Raw genomic sequence first — 20,941 nt, forward strand, 5'->3', positions numbered from 1 at the left:
AAACTCACAGATTGCTCTGGAATCCCTGTTTGACTGTATACGGTAGTTTTATACACAGTATAAACACTAGGATAGAGAGGATGAGGAGAGTGGAACCGACAATCAACACATATTTTACAAAGTTATCAAAAAATACTTTATTAATCCAAAAACACACTTACGCAAAAACACTACAATAAAAAATATAGCTAGGTGGCCACCCTGCAATCAGACCGGCGCCTTCACATTCATACCAGACCAGCTACCAATGCAGAAATCCTACTATCCACAGGGATTATCATGAAAACGGAGTTCAATATCCATTGCCTGCTGAACTATATATCTCCAAGGTTACAGAACCAAGTAACGGTGTGCGGTAAGCATTAGTTTATGGAAAAGTTTTATGAAAGATTAATAAGAGATTCCAACTTATTATGCCACCAAAGAGTATTCCTCAGGAGATTGTCTATATGGCATCATAGCAGCAGCTAAGCCAGGGAGGGGTACATGCAGCAATGTAAGCCAGAAAAGCAGCGTGCCGTGCATGCACAATATCAATATTATCTTACCGACCAGATGTTTAACATTCATTCACGTGGGTCTGGACGACCGAAGCGTCTCATGTAGGTGTCACTCAGTATTCTGAGGCTAGCCACACAATGAACAAAGTTACCCCAATGGGTTGAGGATTCAAGATGGTATAAATTGCAGTATCTGTAGGTCCAGATGGATACAGCCTAAATGGCTACCGTAGAAGAGATGAGCTGCGTTGGTGACTCATGTGCTCAATCCTCAGTGAGAGACTGACTCCAGTAACGGTGGATCCCGTAGGCCTGATGGAGCCTTACAGCAGTGGCCTGGTCGCAATGTGTAGCGTTGCCCGGCAAGACGGCAGGGAGCTCAACATCTAGCTGGATGCGTGGCCACGCCAAACATACCCAACATGTTTCGCTGGCAAGCGGCCCGCTTTCTCAAAGGAGGCGTGGTGTAATTTTTATACACAGTAGTTTACCCCATGTGATATCACTATGGCTAAACCTAACCCTACTCTCACACAGAACCCTCCCCTGGCGGTGCCTAAGACCTGCCCTGGTGGTGCCTAAGCCTACACCCCCCTAACACCCACCCTGTGTGGCGCTTAACCCTAAATCTCCCCAAACCATAACTTTCTGCCCCCCCCCCCCCCCCCAATTCCCCGCCGCTGAACCGTGATATTTGGCACAGCAGGTACATTTCAGCATCCAGTTAGTGAAGACACAGTAAAATATTGACGCACAGGGGCACCCGATAGAATCACGGGCGCAGGAGCTTGTGGTAAAGCAAATTGCGACACTTTTCTTATGGAGGTATTTTCAATTAGTTTTACTGAGTGGTCAACTTCTGGGAAGGGCTGGAGAGAGTCGTAATGTAAATTTATATGTGGCTAGAGATCAGCTTTACATTTGTAGGTATATTTGGAAGCAGCGTCTGTGCTAAGCAAGTTACTTTATATAGCAATAAATATACTGAGAGCAGCAGGCTTACCTGGAGAGTCTCAAATTCCCTCCTCCAATATTGGTAGCAACTGTTGCCTCTCATATGTCTGCACTGCAACCTGTTAATACAGAAAAACAGCACGGGCTGATCAATGGCTCAGTAGCTATTTATTCACATATCACTCTTCCAGTTATGATAGTTTAACAACTGTGATAATGTCAACACAACAGAGCAAATATTACTCTCTTTAGAGAACTGACATGACAGGTCTGCCTTGCCTGAAGCTGAGGTGACAAAACCTGTTTGTGTGATTTCTTATCAGCTGTCTCATCTAATTGTAGCTGGTAATGCTAGGGCTACAGTGTGTCTATGTTGTGTCTGGGGGTAACACTGTACAGCTGGTCACACTGGTGCCTCAAGTCTAATTAAAATTCAGCAGAAATCTGATTGGAAAAGATCTAGTTTGTCTCCATGCAAGGTATTGTACTGACTGTTGCAGTACAAAATTATTGCTCTGCTACTGAGCCCGCTGAGGATCACTCCAGCTAAAAAAGTAAGCTGTTAAATCTGACAGAACCGACAGTCTTTGGACTAGTCCATCTCCTCCTGATGGGGGATTCTCAGGGTTTTCTTTGAGCTCAAAAGCATTTCCTGAATGGCAATTGCTAAGTTTAACTGCCAAAATAGTGTGCAATTGAGTAGGGAAGCTGGCTGTATCTTACTGTTTTGGCAGTTAAACTGCCGTTTTGAAAAAGCTTTTGAAAACAGAGAAAACCCTGAGAATCCCCCATGGGGAGATGGGACTAGTCCAAACCCTGTCAGTTCGGTCAGGTTTTGACTGCTTACTTTTTTATGCGGGAGTGGTCCATTAAGGCAGTAGACATACTTGTCTTTCAGTTTTCTGTGCATGTTTTTCTGCATGCGTTTTCACAGCAGCTAATGTAAATGATAGCGGAAACAGGACAAAATGTGCAGAATTCTATAGCAGGATGTCATTTTTTTCTGCATGTGAAAAATGCCTTGTGTGCCCTAGCTCATTGATTAACATGAGTTCTCAGTTTACATCAGGTTTTCTGTGCAGAAAACAGTCAAGTATGTCCCCTGCCTTATGGAATCAGAATTTCCACAGCTCTTTATCATTGCACTGATCTAATGTTACCGCTAAAATGGAACAAAAGGCCACATTATGCCAATATTTACCAATGCCTGGCCTATTTTCAATAAAATGTAAGTTCCATTAAGAATAGCAATGTCTGCAGTGTCCTGACTCACTAAGTGTCATATTGTGCATGATTGGCTATCCTCTCAGTTCTCTCTTTTAGCATCCAAAATGAATTAGATAAAACTATATCAAAAGCAATTAGAAGTTTACCCTTAATGCAATAAAGCTTGCTTCCATGTCCTCGTGGAGCCTTGCCATGTGATAATGCCGACTCCTGATTGGCTGATACTTTGTTGGCTGATGGTATCTACAGTCTAGCTTTCTCAGCAAACGCAAGCCTGACGCACATGCAGATGAGACTGACCACTGTTGTTTCGTTAGCACAAGTCTTTGTGTCATGTGTGCTTTAAACTGGGACAAGATGATTTTTGTGTGAGCAGAAGCAGCAAACTTCAAGTGTGCAGAGAAAGCTAGGCTGCAGATAACTTTCCATCAGACGAGGGAGTAGGCTACCGTGCATCACCAATATTATAGAGAAAGCTAGGCTACAGATAACTTCCCATCAGACGAGGGAGTAGGCTACCGTGCATCACCAATATCACACAGAAAGCTAGGCTACAGATAACTTCCCATCAGACGAGGGAGTAGGCTACCGTGCATCACCAATATCACATGATGTTGGTAATGTAAACTGCTTGTGTACAATGTCTGTTCCCCACTATTGTCTGGTTTGTAGTATATGCAGCTCTACAGAAGATGTTGGTGCTGTTTTTTGAAAGCTTTAAAAGGGGATGAAACTGGTTAGGACAACTGTGAATTTTCTATTATTGTTTGTGAGATTTTCCCTTACCCCGTGTTCTTGGTGATCCTGACACGGATAGAAAGTGAACAGAATATTCACAACAGGGACATAGACGGCCGTCATTTTTTTTTTTTTTTTTTTTTTTTTAGATTTTCTACAGCTACCAAATGTAAATGTTTTCATTTACATGCAGAAATCTTGAGGCTCACGGAGCCACATCAATTCCTGCCATGCACTGATGAGGACCAGAAAGCCCGAAATTGGCTGCCTGTATGTTTGGTTGATGTGGCTCAGTAACATTTACAAGCTATAGGCTTGCTATACTCCAGCGGTTCTGGATGTGAGCTTGGCTTCAGGGGCATTTTGTAATCCCTAAAACTCTTTAGGCTCTTTTAGTCCCCTTATGCTTTTTCCAGTTGTTCTGGGCAGTGATGGCACGAGGGTCTGGGCAGTGATGGCACGAGGGTCTGGGCAATGATGGCACGAGGGTCTGGGCAGTGATGGCACGAGGGTCTGGGCAATGATGGCACGAGGGTCTGGGCAATGATGGCACGAGGGTCTGGGCAGTGATGGCACGAGGGTCTGGGCAGTGATGGCACGAGGGTCTGGGCAGTGATGGCACGAGGGTCTGGGCAATGATGGCACGAGGGTCTGGGCAGTGATGGCACGAGGGTCTGGGCAGTGATGGCACGAGCTGTTCATTGGTGAATCGCTTACAGCGAACGTTACATGAAGTTCGCATTCGCCCCATGCTTAAACATGAGGGTGAACACAAACTTTGCGAACATTCGGTGTTGTTCGCTGTGAACGGTTCGTCTTCAAACACTTGATTCCATCTCTAGTTCTGGGGCACCATGAGCTATCTGGGATATTCTGTAGTTCCTGCACTTATGCTGGATACACACGGTGCGTTCCCGCACTTAATGCGCCCGTCGATTCGCGTCGACTCGATTATTTCCGAGCGCATTTCGATGCTTGTTAGGTCGATTTACATGTAAAGTATGCCAAATCGACCTAACGATCCATCGAAACGCAAATCAGACATGTCGGAAATAATCAAATCGACTGGCGCATCGAGTGCGGGAACGCACCGTGTGTATCCAGCATAATGTCTGAAAGGGGCCTGAACTCAGAACTTCCTCTCTGCTCTAAAAGATCCGCAACAGCATTATTATTATTATTTATTGTATTTATAAAGCGCCAACATATTACGCAGCGCTGGACATTAATTTAGGTTACAGACAATATTTAGGGGTGACATACAGCAAAATGACAATACAGGAATACCAGAAAACCAGATCACACAGCACAGTATGAGTACAAGGTAATGCTTAGTCAGTCACTGGATGGAGCATGGAGATTAGGCAAGTTAGGGTTCACTCAAATGCATAGCATGGGTTTACAGTAATGGAGGTGCATGATCAGGTAGGACACAAAAGGAGAAGGACCCTGCCCAAAGGCTTACAATCTAAAGGGGGAGGTAGGGGACCAGAGTTCAGCTGTGGGTTTAGAGCAATTGTGAGGGGTGGTAGGCCAGAGTGAAAAGGTGAGTTTTGAGGGCCTTCTTGAAGGTGTTGGAGGGGGCTGCCCTAATGGGTGGAGGTAGGACGTTCCATAGTGTTGGAGCGCCTCTTGAGAAGTCCTGGAGGTGTGCATGGGACTGGGTGATGCGGGGTACGGTCAGGCCAAGTTCATTGGAGGAGCGGAGTGAGCTGCTTGGTGTGTATTTCTGAGTAGGATCAGAAATGTAGGTTGGACAGGTTTTGTGGACAGATTTGTAGGTCAGACACAGTATCTTGAATCTGATTTTGGACTGGACAGGAGGCCAGTGGAGGGATTCACAGAGGGGAACCGCCCTGGTGAAGCGGTGGGAGGAGTGGATAATTCTGGCTGCTGCATTCATGATGGACTGCAGTGGGGCTATTCGGGTCATAGGGAGAGCAGACAGAAGGGCATTGCAGTAGTCGAGGCGGGAAATAATGAGGGCATGGATGAAGAGTTTGGTGGTGGCAGAGGTCAGGAAAGGGCAAATCTTACAGATGTTACGAAGGTGGAAGTTGCAGGACTTTGTGAGGTTTTGGATGTGGGGAGTGAAGGAGAGTAAGGAGTCCAGGGTGACAACCAGACAGCGGGCTTGAGAGGTAAGGCGAATGGTAGTGTGGTTAACAGTGACCTGCACATCTGGGAGGTCCAGGGATGACCGGGGTATAATAACCATTTAAAGGAAAACCTTTTTTGTTACAGCTGATACAAACTGATATAAACCTGTAGCGTGTTTACTTCCTGCTTTCATGGAAGCAGACATGTTTTTAACATACTGTATTTACAAAATAGCAGTTCTGACTTTGCAGCCATCTGACACAGCATCAGTAGTGATTAGTCACAGATGAGGGGGAATTAGACAGGCTAAACTCTCTAAATACATACAAGGTATATTTCTCTCTGTTTTCCTTCTGTCCTGTGCAAGAGTTCAGGTCCCATGTTAATTACCCAGTTCATAGGAGAAGAAATTGGGAGAGGGCCCGCGAAGTTAGAACAAAACAGCAGTGCAAACCTGGCGGAGATCTTAACACTTCCACCAGTTTATGCAGATGGAAATTGAAGCAGTTTGGCTGGAGTCCCACTTTACTTGCAAGCAGCAATTTCAAGTATATTCAGTAATTGAAACTGCTCACAACAGATGATTTTGATTGGACTATGCATGGTATGGATGCATTTCCTTGTTTTCCGCTTCTTTAATCAGAAAAAACAGTGTTAAACTTTCAGGTCGTAGTTATGTGTCCCCTTCTGTCCCTCCGTGTCCCCTTCTGTCCCTCCGTGTCCCCTTCTGTCCCTCCGTGTCCCCTTCTGTCCCTTCATGTCCCTGAAGTTAGAACAAAACAGCAGTGCAAACCTGGCGGAGATCTTAACACTTCCACCAGTTTATGCAGATGGAAAACGAAGCAGTTTGGCTGGAGTCCCACTTTACTTGCTAGCAGCAATTTCAAGCATATTCAGTAATTGACGCTGCACACAACAGATGACTTTGATTGGACCATGCATGGTATTTGTTAATTTCCTTGTTTTCCGTTTCTTTTTTTAATCAGCCAAAAAAGTGTTAAACTTTCAGGCCGTAGCTATGTGCTTGGAAAACGTCAGAGGACGTGAGTTGTAGAAGGCATGAGGAGATAAATCTCGTCATTGCTTCTGCAGGGCAGTGGATTCCTCTGGCTGTGGGGATAGGATTGGATTTTTGTCCTTCTCATATTTTCCAGAGCAGAATTATTGGCAGAGGTCCTCCTCGCTGTCCTCAAAGTGTTTACAGGACCTCTCTGGCCATATATGGCAATGTTGACTAATTTAACAATAAAAAGCATTCTTATCAAATGCGTCTGAGCAAAGCCGATGACTTTGTGTTTGGAAATCTTGTATTGAGTGTTAAGTGTCCCTTGGCTTCCGATCGCATTGTGGAGCGCAGTGCTGAGTGCAGAGATATGAGTCACTTGCCGTAGATTAAAGGCTTCATTTCTGGAGAAAGCAGCGTGGCTTTGTATGGAGATGGGTTGAGCTGTGAAGCAGAGGAGGGTCACGGGCAGCTAATTCACTGGATTTCAGTCAAAGTTACAATAACTTACAAAACCGAAAGGAATCAAAAATGGACTGTCTGGTAACAACATAAAAAAGAATGCAGCAGATTATTCAGGATACCCACTTTTACATTAAATATCCTGGTGTCAGTATCAGAAGCACTTCCTGTATTTATATATTGATAAACCAGCCCTATCCCATACAGCCATATCAATCCCTGCCATGTACTGATGATGGCCAAAAGCCCGAAACAGGCTGTCTACATGTGGGGTTGGTGTGGCTGTGTAATATTTAAAGCTATAGACTTGCTATACACCAGCGGTTCTGGATGCTAGCCTGGCTACAGGGGCGGAAAGAGATAATTTGCATATTCAGTAGTGGTGCATTGTGGGTAACCACAAATGTTCACTTATAGCTGAATTATTGCAAATTTCCTTCTGTTTTAAGAAGGCAAATTTCACCTATATATTAATGTACCATATTTATCGGACCATAATACGCACCGGGCTATGACGCACTGAGATTTAGAGGACAAAAATCAGGGGGGGAAAAATACTAAACCTGGTGTGTCCATGGTTCGAGAGCGTCTTGTGGAGCTTCCCCCCCCCCTCAACTATTATGTCCCTCATGTCCCCATAGTACCTCTTGTGCCCCCATGTCCCCTCCTCTGTCCCCCTCTTGTGTCATCTTCTGCCCCCCTGTTTCCTTATCTGTCCCCCTGTGTTCTTCTCTGTCCCTCGGTGTCCCCTTCTGTCCCTCGGTGTCCCCTTCTGTCCCTCGGTGTCCCCTTCTGTCCCTCGGTGTCCCCTTCTGTCCCTCGGTGTCCCCCTTCTGTCCCTCGGTGTCCCCCTTCTGTCCCTCGGTGTCCCCTTCTGTCCCTCGGTGTCCCCTTCTGTCCCTCGGTGTCCCCTTCTGTCCCTCGGTGTCCCCTTCTGTCCCTCGGTGTCCCCTTCTGTCCCTCGGTGTCCCCTTCTGTCCCTCTGCATGGCCTTCTGTCCCTTCGTGTCCCCTTCTGTCCCTCCGTGTCCCCTTCTGTCCCTTCATGTCCTCGGCTGGCACAAGCTGCATACCTGCAGTGGTCTTCTGCCAGGGCGACATTAGGCAGGCTACCGCTTGAACTAGAGAGCCAGAATAGAGAGGCTCCTGACAGGATTTCTGCTGACTGGTGAGCAACCATGTCAGTCACTGCTGCCGCTAACTGATTGGCTCCGATGGTGTCTCGGGCTGGACCACTGTGCAGTCATTGGGCCAATCACTGAACTTGCTAGCTAATTCATATCACTGAGTGAGTTCTATTTATGTGCAGCAATTCTAATGTCACTGAAGGGCTCGGCTACACAAATGCACAGTGCTATAAGGCGCTTGTAAACCAATGTTCCTTCCTTTATTGGCTCTTCACTGATGGCTTACAGGTCCGTACTAAGCTCCGTAAGGATTGGTTCTTGCAGTCAGAATCAGAATTCGTTTATTTCGCCAAGCACTGTTGCACCGTGCCCGGAATTAGGTTTGGCACGTTGATTGGCAAAGAAAGAGTTATACAAACAGACAAGAATAATACAACATAACAAGAGAAGTACAGCAGAACAAGAGCAATACACCAGAAACAGGAGTAATACAACATTTGCGGTAGGTCAGTTGCGGGTCTAGCAGGGACAGCAGCATGTAGCAGAAGATAATTCTAGTACGACCTAGGCAAGGCAGTAAACAGAGCGTCCGCAGCCGAAGCCCGATATTAGTCCGGTAGATGGCTGCAGAGGCGGTCAGTGGAATGAGCAGAGTTCAAGACTCTAACGGCCGTGGGAAAAAAAGTGTTCATACGCCTAGTAGTCTTAGCAGGGATGGACCGGAACCTCCGGCCCAGTTTGAGTCGAGTGAGAAAACTGTGGCCAGGGTGAGAGGGTTCGCCCACAATTTTCATTGCTCTATTTCGCAGTCTAGTGTTATAGATGAGATCTAGAGGGGGAAGAGGTTTCCCAATAATCCTCTCCGCTGAGCTGATGACCCTCTGGAGTTTATATCTGTCGCTGGCGGTGCAGCTAGCAAACCAGACCATCATGGATGAGCAGAGGACTGACTCGATCGTAGCAGAGTAGAAGGACCTCAAAAGTTCTTGGGCCATGCCAAACCTCTTTAGTTGGCGAAGGAAGAAGAGTCTTTGTTGTGCCTTCCTCTGGGTTGCAGTAGTGTTTGCCCTCCAGGTCAGGTCATCAGAGATGGTTGTACCCAGGAGGCGGACGTTGGGAACTCTAGCGACCTCGATGCCCCGATATACATCGGGGGGGGGGGGGGGGGGTGTTACATGGCCTGAAATCAATGACCATCTCTACGGTTTTGGCTGTGTTAAGAACTAGCCTATTCTCACTACACCAATTGCAATGTAGGCTGTTGGGCTGTCATACCACTCGAGGGATATTTTTCCATTCAGCGTTTTCCTTACCAAACCAGTTAGCATGCTATGGCTACGAGCATCACGTCGTGTATTATGTATAGCGGTTCAAAGCCTGTGCCCCGCCTCCGCCCACCTCCATGCTTTGCAGCCCATTGTCTGCCATACATTGCAGGCATCTTAGCAGCCAGTATAGATGCACCAGTATTGCAGTGTAGGAAGCTGATTGCCTTTAGGTGCCCATTAACGGTAGAATTTTTTTCATCACGTGATCTTTTGACGCACTTTTTACGATCAAATAGTACAGGAAGTTGCAGTGTGTGGCAAAAAAAAACTATGTTAAAAGATTCTATGGTGGATTGGATCCGAAAGTTGGATTTTATGATCTTGTATGAAAAGACAAAATGCCCTAATTTACACCTTTATGGGAATGATTGATAACAGAGGTGCTTCACAAAAAAAATAAAACTGCACACAGATATTTTTCATGGACTGCTATTTTTTTTTTCAATCAAATTTTATTTAAAAAATAAATTCTTAACTGAACCTCTAATGCGACTATGGAAACATTGCAGCTGGCCTAAAGTAAAGCCATAAATTTGATTCTATTTACCGTTAATAGAGATATTATACTTCTTGCAAGCTGTGTGCAGTGCTTGTGGGAGGAGCTCAGGGAGAGGGCGGTACCGGAACTAGAGAGCACAGGACCCGGGCTGTCATTCTTGCAGGCAAAGATTTGTTTCTGTTAGAAACTGGCAGCTCTCTACAGCTGGAGATAATCCAACAGGTCCCAACTGTAAATCTCACATTCTCTGGATAAATGGAGGTAAGTGAGACATGCAGTAAAGTGCTGCTAGTCTCCAGAGGAAGGGAGGGCCCATTTAAAAGCCAAAACCTCATATTTTACATAATGCATCTTTGTAGTGTAGGGGGGCAGATGTGCTGTAAAGCTTTTCAGAATAGGCCATCCTATTGACTGCCAAATGGCTAATGTTGCCAAAATCTTTACGCCTAGCTCAAGACATACCGTACAAGGTAGAAGGAGGGGATTGTAAGAAACTTGAACGGAGATTATGATGTTTCTTTTTTTTTTTTTTCTTTTTTTTTTTTTCTTTTTTTTTTTTTTTTAAGTTTAATTGGTATTTCAATTTAATTTACAATGTGGTTTCATTATTATTATTTTTTTCAGCTCCTGGACATCAACTGGACAGGACTAACAAATCTTTTGGATGTTCCTGGGTTGAAGTGAGTGAAAAGTTATAAACGATGTTTATCCTTCTCTACAGACTGCTGTGCTTTTCTCCTATCTGAGGTTGGAGGTTCTTTGGTCCTCTACATGGAAATAGTCCTGACCCATTTGGAACTATGCATGGCGATACTTTCAAGTTGAACAGATGCCACAACAGCAGCCTCCATCAGCCTTCATCCTATGGGAACTTGCTGCATTACAAACCTTATGTAAAGGTGGGGAGGGGTCAAAGGATACAAATAATTCAGAGGTGATGCACATTTTATAGTAATGTTGGTAATTTTATTCCGTATTAAAAAGGAACAATCAAATGCAGCCACCGTGAATTGCATCTACTCAGAATTATTTGCGGGTAAGACAGCACAGCACCATGAGTTGCTCAACTCCGAATTCGAGTGAAACCCGGATAGTTGCTATCAAGATTTCACCCTGTTAATTACAATCACTTGTCAGGGCTGGGCGAGGGGGTCAGTCTTACCAATCTGACGTCTTCTTCGGTCCATCCCTCGGCGCCTCCCACGATGCACTCAACGCGCGTCACGCGAGTACAAACACTTCCTCCTTCAACCCGGAAGGAGGAAGTGTTTGTACTCACGTGACCGCCTCGTGGGAGGCGCCGAGGGACGGACCAAAGAAGACGTCAGATAGGTAAGATTGATCCCCCCGCCCAGCCCGCACAAGTGATTGTAGTTAACAGGGTGAATCCGGATAGCAGCTATCCGGATTTCACCCGGATTTGGAGTTGAGCAACTCTGCACAGCACACAAGAGTAATGAGGTTTATTCAAACAGACTGGTAGAGGTTACTCCAGTGGTGTCATGTGTTCATCTTAACCCTTTAGCACCCACTTTACTTAGACTTTCGCAAGTACTCCAGGCCAATTTATTTTAGCATTTTTTTTATTTCTTCTTTGTTAGATTTCCTAGCTTCTAATTAGTACTGCTGTAATATGTCACTTTGGGGTAATGTAAGACAATAGCAGAGGACTTCTGCTTTCAGTTTCTGTATTGTATGTTAGCAGGGAGAGATCAAAGCATTCCAAGAATTTACAGCACAACAAGTTATGTCTACTGAGGTCAAAGACAGTGCACTTATCTCAAACGAGATGACTCTATTGCACCTGCTAATGGGTTAGTGCCTTTAGTCTGCAGAGTTCACCAATCACTTTTTGTCTGAGGGCTGGGACCCACTAGGAGCGATTTTGTAGCGATTGCCAGAGATTGGCAAAGCGCTACACCAATTCTTGCAGCAATCCAGGAGTGATTGCATCAGTGGCTACAGTTGCCAAATCGCGGTCGCTCCAGCAATTGCGGTGAAATCTCAGCGATTCGGCAAATTGTAGTGGTCCCAGCCCTAACACTGTTTATTTTTGTTAACATTTTTTATTTTTGGGAAGGTGCTGGATTAAGTGGCATCTCATTATTACCATTATTACTGTGTATAATTTATATGGTGCTGACATCTTGCACATTGCTTTATAGCATCAATAGCCATATCATTAGCTGTCCCCAGAGAAGCTGTGTTTCTTTCTGCCAACACACTACTGCATGCATTACTGTTCGCAATGCAGTGCTGTTCCATTCAGTGTGGTTGAGTGGGGTGCAATGGAGAGCAATGCAGGCTGTGTGTCTGTGTAAAACGCTGGGCCACATGCTTTACAAACCAAAACAAGAGTGTGCCTGGTCCCTAAGTGTGATCTGCTATGTTTGCTGAGTTTCCTCATTGATTTCATATGAGGCTGAGGGATCACTTTCATGTGTCAAGATTCTGCATGTCCCTGCTCAGCATCTAAGTGCAGGAAACTAGGCTTGCTTGCACCCAGATTGTTACATCTGAGAACAACACCACCATCCTGAACACTGTAATATACAAATGGTGACTTTGGGACAGTTCCCACTTAAAAAACCGCACCTGTTAGAAAAGTTTGTATCCACTTGCCACTTTGCGGTATTTGGAACGCAGAGTCCGAACGTGGCACATTTTCCTAGAACAGACGGGAAAACGTATTCAATGAAAGCCTATGAGAACTCTCACTAGGCTAGTTGCTGCTTCTGCTTCGCCCATTCCAACTGCCGCTGTGACGTAGTACTCACGTGTCTCGCTGCCGTTCAGTCCCTCGTACACAGCCCAGTGGCCGGCAGAAGCATGGGGATCCCTATTGGGCTGCAAAAGACTAATGGGATCCTCAGCAATGTGGAGAATTCTTATTGGTTCATGCTGGACCAATGAAAATCCTCCCTGTTGCTAGGGTGAATTGTCCTATTGCAGCCTATGGAGAGCCCCATGCCCCTGCGGACCTCCAGGGAGAATACAGACGGACTGAGCGGCAGCAAGACAGGTTAGAGCAGCGATGCGTATGGGTGGACGTGATCGAAGCAGATGGACGAGCGGATAGTAAAATTGCTGCTAGCCGGTGCAGAACGGACAGAATGCATCCGCCTAGCGCATGCACTTACCGTGTCCATTCTCCATCTGCTCTATTGTGAACCGCCCCTTTTTTTATTAAACCGATAAAATCGTGATTAGCCTAATTTGAATATCAGTGTGTCTCCACTTTCAAAGCTGTCTGAGCTCTATAAGGGCTCAGTCACACTTGCGATTGCAAAACCCGATCACAGTTGCTTAGTGATTGTGATTTGGCATTCCACACTTGTGATTGTCCAGGGATTGCGATTCTCATTCAGTGAATAAGATTTGCAGTCATGGTTGCTCCAGAAATGCTACATGTTTACGTTTTCTGAAAATCACGTGCATTGCAGTGTAAATGATTCCATAGGGATACATTGCTCACAATGCTTTGCAGATCACCGGTAATCAGCGAAGTGTGGGAAAACGCCAAAAAATAAAAAACACCGTCCCCAGCAGGGCTGTGGAGTCGGTCCAAAAATCCACCGACTCCGACTCCTCAGTTTAGGATTCCACCGACTCCGACTCCTCGACTCCGACTCCTCTAATTTGCATATTACAATTTTGTTGATTAAAAGTATGTAACATGAAATTTGTCTCTTAACTGCCAACGCTTAGGAATTTTACAAGACAACTGAAGTGAGAAGGATATGTAGACTACTATATTTATTCCCTTTAGACTAAAACTAGTCCTTGGTAAGAGTACTTGTAAAAGGTACAAACCGGAACAAAGAACATCTATCAGGCCCTAGGCAATGTAAGTGTGGGTACATGTAAGAGTGATGTGCAGGTACTCTGCAGGGGAATGAGGAGATTCTTCCTCTTAATACACATTCTTCATGCACAATCTGAACAAGGTTTATGGGTGACAGACAACACCTCTGTGTTCAATGCGCACAGCATTCTCAGTGGATTCCCTGCAGCTCTGTGGGGAGTGCATATGTAGAGTATAGTACTACTGTGTAACAAAGTAAACCTGAGACAGATGAAATTAAAGTTTTATACATACCTGGGGCTTCCTCCCGCTGCCTTCAGGATAATCAGTCCCTCGTTGTCCTCCTCCACCACCTGGATCTTCTGCTATGAGTCCAGGTACTTGAGCCAGTCGGGCGTAGTGCGCATGCACACACTCCGCTGCCAGGAGCATACTACACCTGTGCAGCACTATTGCGCAGGGCAGAATGTTCCTGGCTGTGGGAGCGGCATGCGGCCAGACTGCGCTGACTGGCTGAATTACCAGGACTCATAGCAGAAGATCCGGGTGGTGGAGGACAGCGAGGGACTGATTAGCCTGAAGGGGGCTGGAGGAAGCCCCAGGTATGTATAAAACTTTACTTTTCATCCGTCTCAGTTACCCTTTAATTTGTAGTCACCAAACCAAATTTTAACAACATATCAAATTATTTGATTTCATCAGCAAAGGGAGTGCATACATTTGCATAAACCAGCATCAATGCAGAATTATTTCCATCTCGTTGACCATCTCTATTAGTGACACAGCTACACATCAGGCTTCATTCTTACAGCATAGATGTTATTTAGTATATATAAGAGATTCCTGTGTACACATCATATATACAGTCACAATCAGATATGTATATCTGACCTTAAAAATACGGGGACTGCTTTATTGAAGCAGCACAAGTAACTAATTTTGATTGCTTTATTTCATTTTTGTGGACTAAGCACAGCTATTACTGTATAGATACTGTATATATACATTATTTTTAATGACTATTATCTGAGAAATAGAACATTTTATCATATTTTCTATTTTAATTACAGTTACAAATTCATTAGGAGTCGGAGTCGGAGCATTTTTTCCCCACTCCGACTCCGACTCCAGGCACCCAAAATTGCCCGACTCTCCGACTCCGACTCCACAGCCCTGCTCCGACTCCGGGTACCCAAAATGGCTCAGACTCTCCGACTCCTCAGTTTATGTAATCAACGACTCCGACTCCGGGTGCCCAAAATTGCCCCGACTCCTAGACTCAGACTCCTTGACTCAGACTCCACCTCCGACTCCACAGCCCTGGTCCCCAGTGTGAATGGGCTCAAAATAATCACTCAAACTTGGTTTACCCCCTCTCCAGATGCCCTGTGCTCATTGTGTTATCAGTATGTAAACTTTCATTTAGAGATCGGTGTAGCTTATCCGGTACTCAGGCAACTGAAAAGTAACCGGCATGTCTGAGGCGATACCCGGGACTGTTTTTTTTTTTTTGGGGGGGGGGGGGAGTTGTAGGCATTAAAATAATTACTGAGCCTTCAGCGATGTCTTGTACTCTCCCTGCAACTCCTAGTGGCTTTCCGGTGTCCATCCACGGAAGCTGGTGTGTCTCCTGACCCGATGCATGGAGCATGCTGAAAAGCCACTAGGAGCTGCAGGGAGGCTCAATGAGTATTTATGGGAAGGGGGGGGGGGGTATCTGTGCCTTTTCAGACTGTTGCTCAAGCAACAAGCAAGCCCATGTATCCGGCATCCCCACTGGTGCCATATCACGGGGACTCTGCTGTATTTTTATTCCTTCATGCACATGGTATATTCTGTGTGTGTGAAATAATGTTTACAGAGTGTATTCATTGGTTTTATTCTAAGAATACTGGATTCTTAGAAAACAGTTTGCATACAGCAGCACTTCAGTAGCAGTGAGTCATTCACACTATACGCAGAACACAGTGCTTTTATCACTGTTGAAGGTTAATAATGTATCTGGAGCTCAGGAAAAAGGTGAAAAGAAAACCTTAGTGACATCTGCTGTATTAATAAATAATGACACATTACAATAAACAGCTGCTCTGTAGTCACGTTTTGTGAAGCTCACAAGGTACACCTGAGTTTGTTTCATTTACCAGCTGTTTTATTTACAAACTCTATCGCCACCTGGTGGTGGTGTTTAGGTACTGCACTCATCTTTAATGTGCATACCATTTAATAGTGTCTTCCTTTCAAATTTTGTAGTTGCGATTTTAGTTAAAGTCCCATGCCTGCTGTATCAGCTAGCAATATAACCTAACTAAAACAATGCTGACAGTTGCTGAAAAATGGTGTCTCTAGCAACACGGTGGCGTAGTGGTTAGCGCTCTCACCTTGCAACCCTGGGTCCTGGTTTTATTCCCAGCCGGGTCAACATCTGCAAGGAGTTTGTATGTTCTCCCCGTGTCTGCGTGGGTTTCCTCCGGGCACTCCGGTTTCCTCCCACATCCCCAAAACATACAGATAAAGTAATTGTCTCCCCCCTAAATTGGCCCTAGACTACATGCACTACACGATACATACATAGACATATGACTATAGTAGGGATTAGATTGTGAGCCCCTCTGAGGGACAGTTAGTGACCAAACAATATACTCTGTACAGCGCTGAGTAATATGTCGGCGCTATATAAATAAAGGAATACTATTGATTAAAACAACTTTTTTTTTTTAATACTCTATATTAGGGTATACATAGCCAGGTCGGGTCTGAGACCTGACTAGAGGCAGATAAAGGTCTTTTAAAAGTAGCAGTCTCCAGACTGACGAAGGCCCTTTGCTTATCTTTACAATAATGCAATAATTCTGGTGGGTAAGGTTGTTTAAATAATCTAGATGACAGCATTATTTAAGAGGTGAAAGTGTGCATTCCACTCTCATTATAATGTTCTGTGGATGTGGAAAGTATACCTTACATGTAGATGTTACTTGTGAGGGAATGACATAACCTTAAAGAGAAACTCCAACCAAGAATTGAACTTTTTCCCAATCAGTAGCTGATACCCCATTTTACATGAGAAAGACAATGATTTTCACAAACAGACCATCAGGGGGCGCTGTGTGACTGATTTTGTGCTGAAACCCCTCCCACAAGAGGCTCTGAATACCGCGGTACTGCTGGCAAACTGCCACAATGTAACAATGTTCAGAGACAGGAAATAGCTGTTATTAGCTGTCTAACAGACAGAGCAGCTAGAAACAGCTAAATAACCTGCCCACAGTAACAATGTCACCATGTAATAAATGTCAGAATGTGAATCTGGGAGAGGAAAGATTTTACAATGAGCAAACACTGACTAAATCATTTATACATAATTATGGTAAAAAATGAAGCACTTTTTTTACTACATTATTTTCACTGGAGTTTCTCTTTAAAGATGCTTAAACACTCATCAATTTTCCCATTCGATTCATCTGTTGGGAATTGATTCCCTAAAACGTCAGATTGATTGAATTTTTATTGAAAGTATCAAATGGACAGGATGGAAAGTTTAGGTCGAAGACATGGATGGACCATAGCTTTGCCAAAGACAAATAGGGAGGAGTACTTGCTGCCAAGTGTCATATTGTTAACCCAATGATAGGGGAGCTCACTGGTGGTAATTCACTTAGCATAAACATCAAACCACAAGCATCTTTGTCTTGGACGTTGGTGGACAGCAGTACGCACTCTAGATTTTCATCCAAAACCATCATAAATGATTGTTTGGGCCAAGGAAAATCTAACGTGTTTGCAGCTTAGACTTTAACTACTGTGTTCAGATTATGGTACAAAATGGGTATCTGTGTTTGGGATGTTTAAAACTGGAGTTTTTGAGAAAGATACAAGAAGGCTATTGGTCATTTAACAAAAAGGTAGAATATACCTGGGAAACGATGCCACTGAATTTCCATATGGAAATGTATATGCTGCAATAGGTGCTTATGTTTGCTACAAACCCCTGATTAGTGGTGGTTCCATACAACAAGACCTCGGTCACCTCCAAGCACCAAGCAAAAATAATGCACGGATTCTAAACTTTCTTTCACATGCTGATTTTTTTGTATTGTTCATTTATTTTTCGTTGCACCCGAGAACTAAATTCTTCCTTCTTTGCAGCGGTGTATCTGATACCATCATACTCGACATCATATCCAATTACCTGGTTCTTCCAAATCGTATCACTGTTCCTCTCGTGAGTGATCTACAGATTGCACAGCTACGTTTCCCCATACCGAAGGTGAGTTATCCCACTCACAGGCAATGTGGAATTATGTCACATTTATGATTTAATTGGCCAGATAAATTGTAGTTGTTTGTTTATTTTTCATCTTTTTACTAAGAAAAAGACAAGGATTAGCAAGTGTTAAAACTAACACGAACAAAGCTGGCCTGATAAGTTGTAAAGTTAAAGAGAAATCGAGAGCCCAATATGGTGTAGTATGTCAAAATTGATTGGATAAATGAAACAGTGAGATGGTAATAGTCACAAACACGGGTTACCACCTAGGTAACCACTCATTAGGCAGGTGAGGAGATTAGACCTGTCCTCACTCAGGATTAAGAAGTCGCTCTCTGTAGATAGGAAGAAAGGGGGTAGAACACCCCTCCACCTGGGGTGGACTCAAATATATTGGTAGGTGAACAGAGGCGCCAGAAGGAGAAAAGTACATAAAAATTTTAAAAAATTGCTGGGAGGAAGTGGTGGACTCGCCTCCGTTAAAGCAGACACCAAGGACTGTAAATATATAGATATACACATTTATTGAAAATACCCCAAAGATGCAACGCGTTTCGCGGGCACAGCCCACTTCTTCAGGCAATAAGCAGGGGATAAACGACAGCAATTCAGTTATAGCAAGCAGAGCACCTCTGTGAAACGCGTTGTATCTTTGGGGTATTTTCAATAAATGTGTATATCTATATTTACAGTCCTTGGTGTCTGCTTTAACGGAGGCGAGTCCACCACTTCCTCCCAGCAATTTTTTAAAAATGTTATGTACTTTTATCCTTCTGGCGCCTCTGTTCACCTACCAATATGATAAGTTGTAAAGGCAGAGATGTTGGCTTGTGAGAAAAAATAGTTTGAAAAAGCTACCCACAATTATTATTAAATGGTTATGATATGGTCCAAGCCTTAAGGTGGCCATACACTGGTTGATGTGGCTATCAGATGGATCCCTCTCATATCATTATCTGATCAGAGACTGAATCCCTCCACACACTGTACACTGATTTTCAATAGACTTCAACAAGAAGACTCTCCTATAGTCTTCTCTCATATCTCCCTCCTCTAGTCTTCCCTTTCTCTCCTCTAGTCTTCATTCATATCTCTCTCCTGTAGTATTCTCTCTGTCTCTATCTCTCCCTCCCTCCCTCCCTCCCCTAGTCTTCTCTCATATCTCCCTCCTCTAGTCGTCTCTCTCCCTCTCTCCTCTTGTCTTCTCTCATCTCTCTCTCCTCTAGTCTTCTCTCATATCTCCCTCCTTTAGTCTTCCCTTTATCTCCTCTAGTCTTCACTCCTATCTCTCTCCTGTAGTCTTCTCTCTATCTCTCCCTCCCACCCTCCCTCCCCTAGTCTTCTCTCATATCTCCCTTCTCTATTCTTCCCTTTCTCTCCTCTAGTCTTCATTCATATCTCTCTCCTGTAGTCTTCTCTCATATCTCTCTCCCTCCCTCCCTCTCTCCGCTAGTAGTCTCTCATATCTCCATCCTCTAGTCGTCTCTCTCTCTCTCTCCTCTAGTCTTCTCTCATATCTCCCTCCTTTAGTCTTCCCTTTATCTCCTCTAGTCTTCACTCCTATCTCTCTCCTGTAGTCTTCTCTCTATCTCTCCCTCCCACCCTCCCTCCCCTAGTCTTCTCTCATATCTCCCTTCTCTATTCTTCCCTTTCTCTCCTCTAGTCTTCATTCATATCTCTCTCCTGTAGTCTTCTCTCATATCTCTCTCCCTCCCTCCCTCTCTCCGCTAGTATTCTCTCATATCTCCATCCTCTAGTCGTCTCTCTCTCTCTCTCCTCTAGTCTTCTCTCATATCTCTCTCCTTGGCCCATATGCAATTCACTTTTTCTCCTGAGTTTTCTCCTAGGATAAACTTTTTAGCACTTTAAAATAGAAAAAGTACCATAAAGTAGGTAAACAAGTACTTTTTTTTTAAGTATTTGTTTGCTTGCTGGTAGTTAAAAAAGCGTTGTATTGACAAGTTGTGAAAATATTACCTAGGTGAAAAGTCAGGAGAAAAGTGAATTGCATTTGCATATGGGCCCTTGAGTCTTTTCATCTCTCTCTCTCCTCTAGTCTTCTCTCATATCTCTCTCCTTTAGTCTTCTCTCTCTCTCTCTCTCTCTCTCTCTCTCTCTCTCCTCTACCCTTCTCGCATATCGCCTTCCTCTAGTCTTCTCTCTCTCCTATAGTATTCTCTCATATCTCCCTCCTCTAGTCGTCTCTGTCTTCCCTCTCTCTCTCTCTCTCTCTCTCTCTCTCTCTCTCTCTCTCTCTCTCTCTCTCTCTCCTCTAGTCTTCTCTCATATCTCCCTCCTCTAGTCGTCTCTCCCTCCTCTAGTCTTCTCTCATATCTCTCTCCTCTAGTCTTCTCTCATATCTCTCTCCTGTAGTCGTCTCTCCCTCCTCTAGTCTTCTCTCATATCTTTCTCCTCTAGTCATCTCTCTCTCCTCTAGTCATCTCTCTCTCCTCTAGTCTTCTCTCATATCTCCCTCCTCTAGTCATCTCTCTCTCCTCTAGTCTTCTCTCATATCTCTCTCCTCTAGTCGTCTCTCCCTCCTCTAGTCCCTCCTCTAGTCTTCTCTCATATCTCCTTCCTCTATATCTCCCTCCTCTAGTCTTCTCTCTCTCCTCTAGTCTTCTCTCATATCTCTCTCCTCTAGTCGTCTCTCCCTCCTCTAGTCCCTCCTCTAGTCTTCTCTCATATCTCCCTCCTCTATATCTCCCTCCTCTAGTCTTCTCTCTCTCCTCTAGTCTTCTCTCTCCTACAGTATTCTCTCATATCTCCCTCCTCTAGTCATCTCTCTCTCCTCTAGTCTTCTCTCATATCTCTCTCCTCTAGTCATCTCTCTCTCCTCTAGTCTTCTCTCATATCTCCCTCCTCTAGTCATCTCTCTCTCCTCTAGTCTTCTCTCATATCTCTCTCCTCTAGTCGTCTCTCCCTCCTCTAGTCT

The 20,941-nt window shown here is 44.5% G+C and overlaps 1 protein-coding gene across 3 annotated transcripts in view; it reads left to right on the forward strand.

Moving 5' to 3' along the window:
• ESYT2 (extended synaptotagmin 2) overlaps window positions 1–20,941 on the forward strand; it is a 202,168-nt gene that overhangs the window by 128,456 nt on the left and 52,771 nt on the right. For all 3 annotated transcript variants that reach the window (XM_068235843.1, XM_068235844.1, XM_068235845.1), the window contains exons 7-8: window positions 10,562–10,617; window positions 17,886–18,006. In XM_068235843.1, coding sequence (XP_068091944.1) covers window positions 10,562–10,617; window positions 17,886–18,006 — 177 coding nt within the window. The remainder of the gene's footprint in view (window positions 1–10,561; window positions 10,618–17,885; window positions 18,007–20,941) is intronic.

Source organism: Hyperolius riggenbachi, chromosome 5 (genome assembly GCF_040937935.1).
Source record: "Hyperolius riggenbachi isolate aHypRig1 chromosome 5, aHypRig1.pri, whole genome shotgun sequence".
NCBI lineage: Eukaryota > Metazoa > Chordata > Amphibia > Anura > Hyperoliidae > Hyperolius > Hyperolius riggenbachi.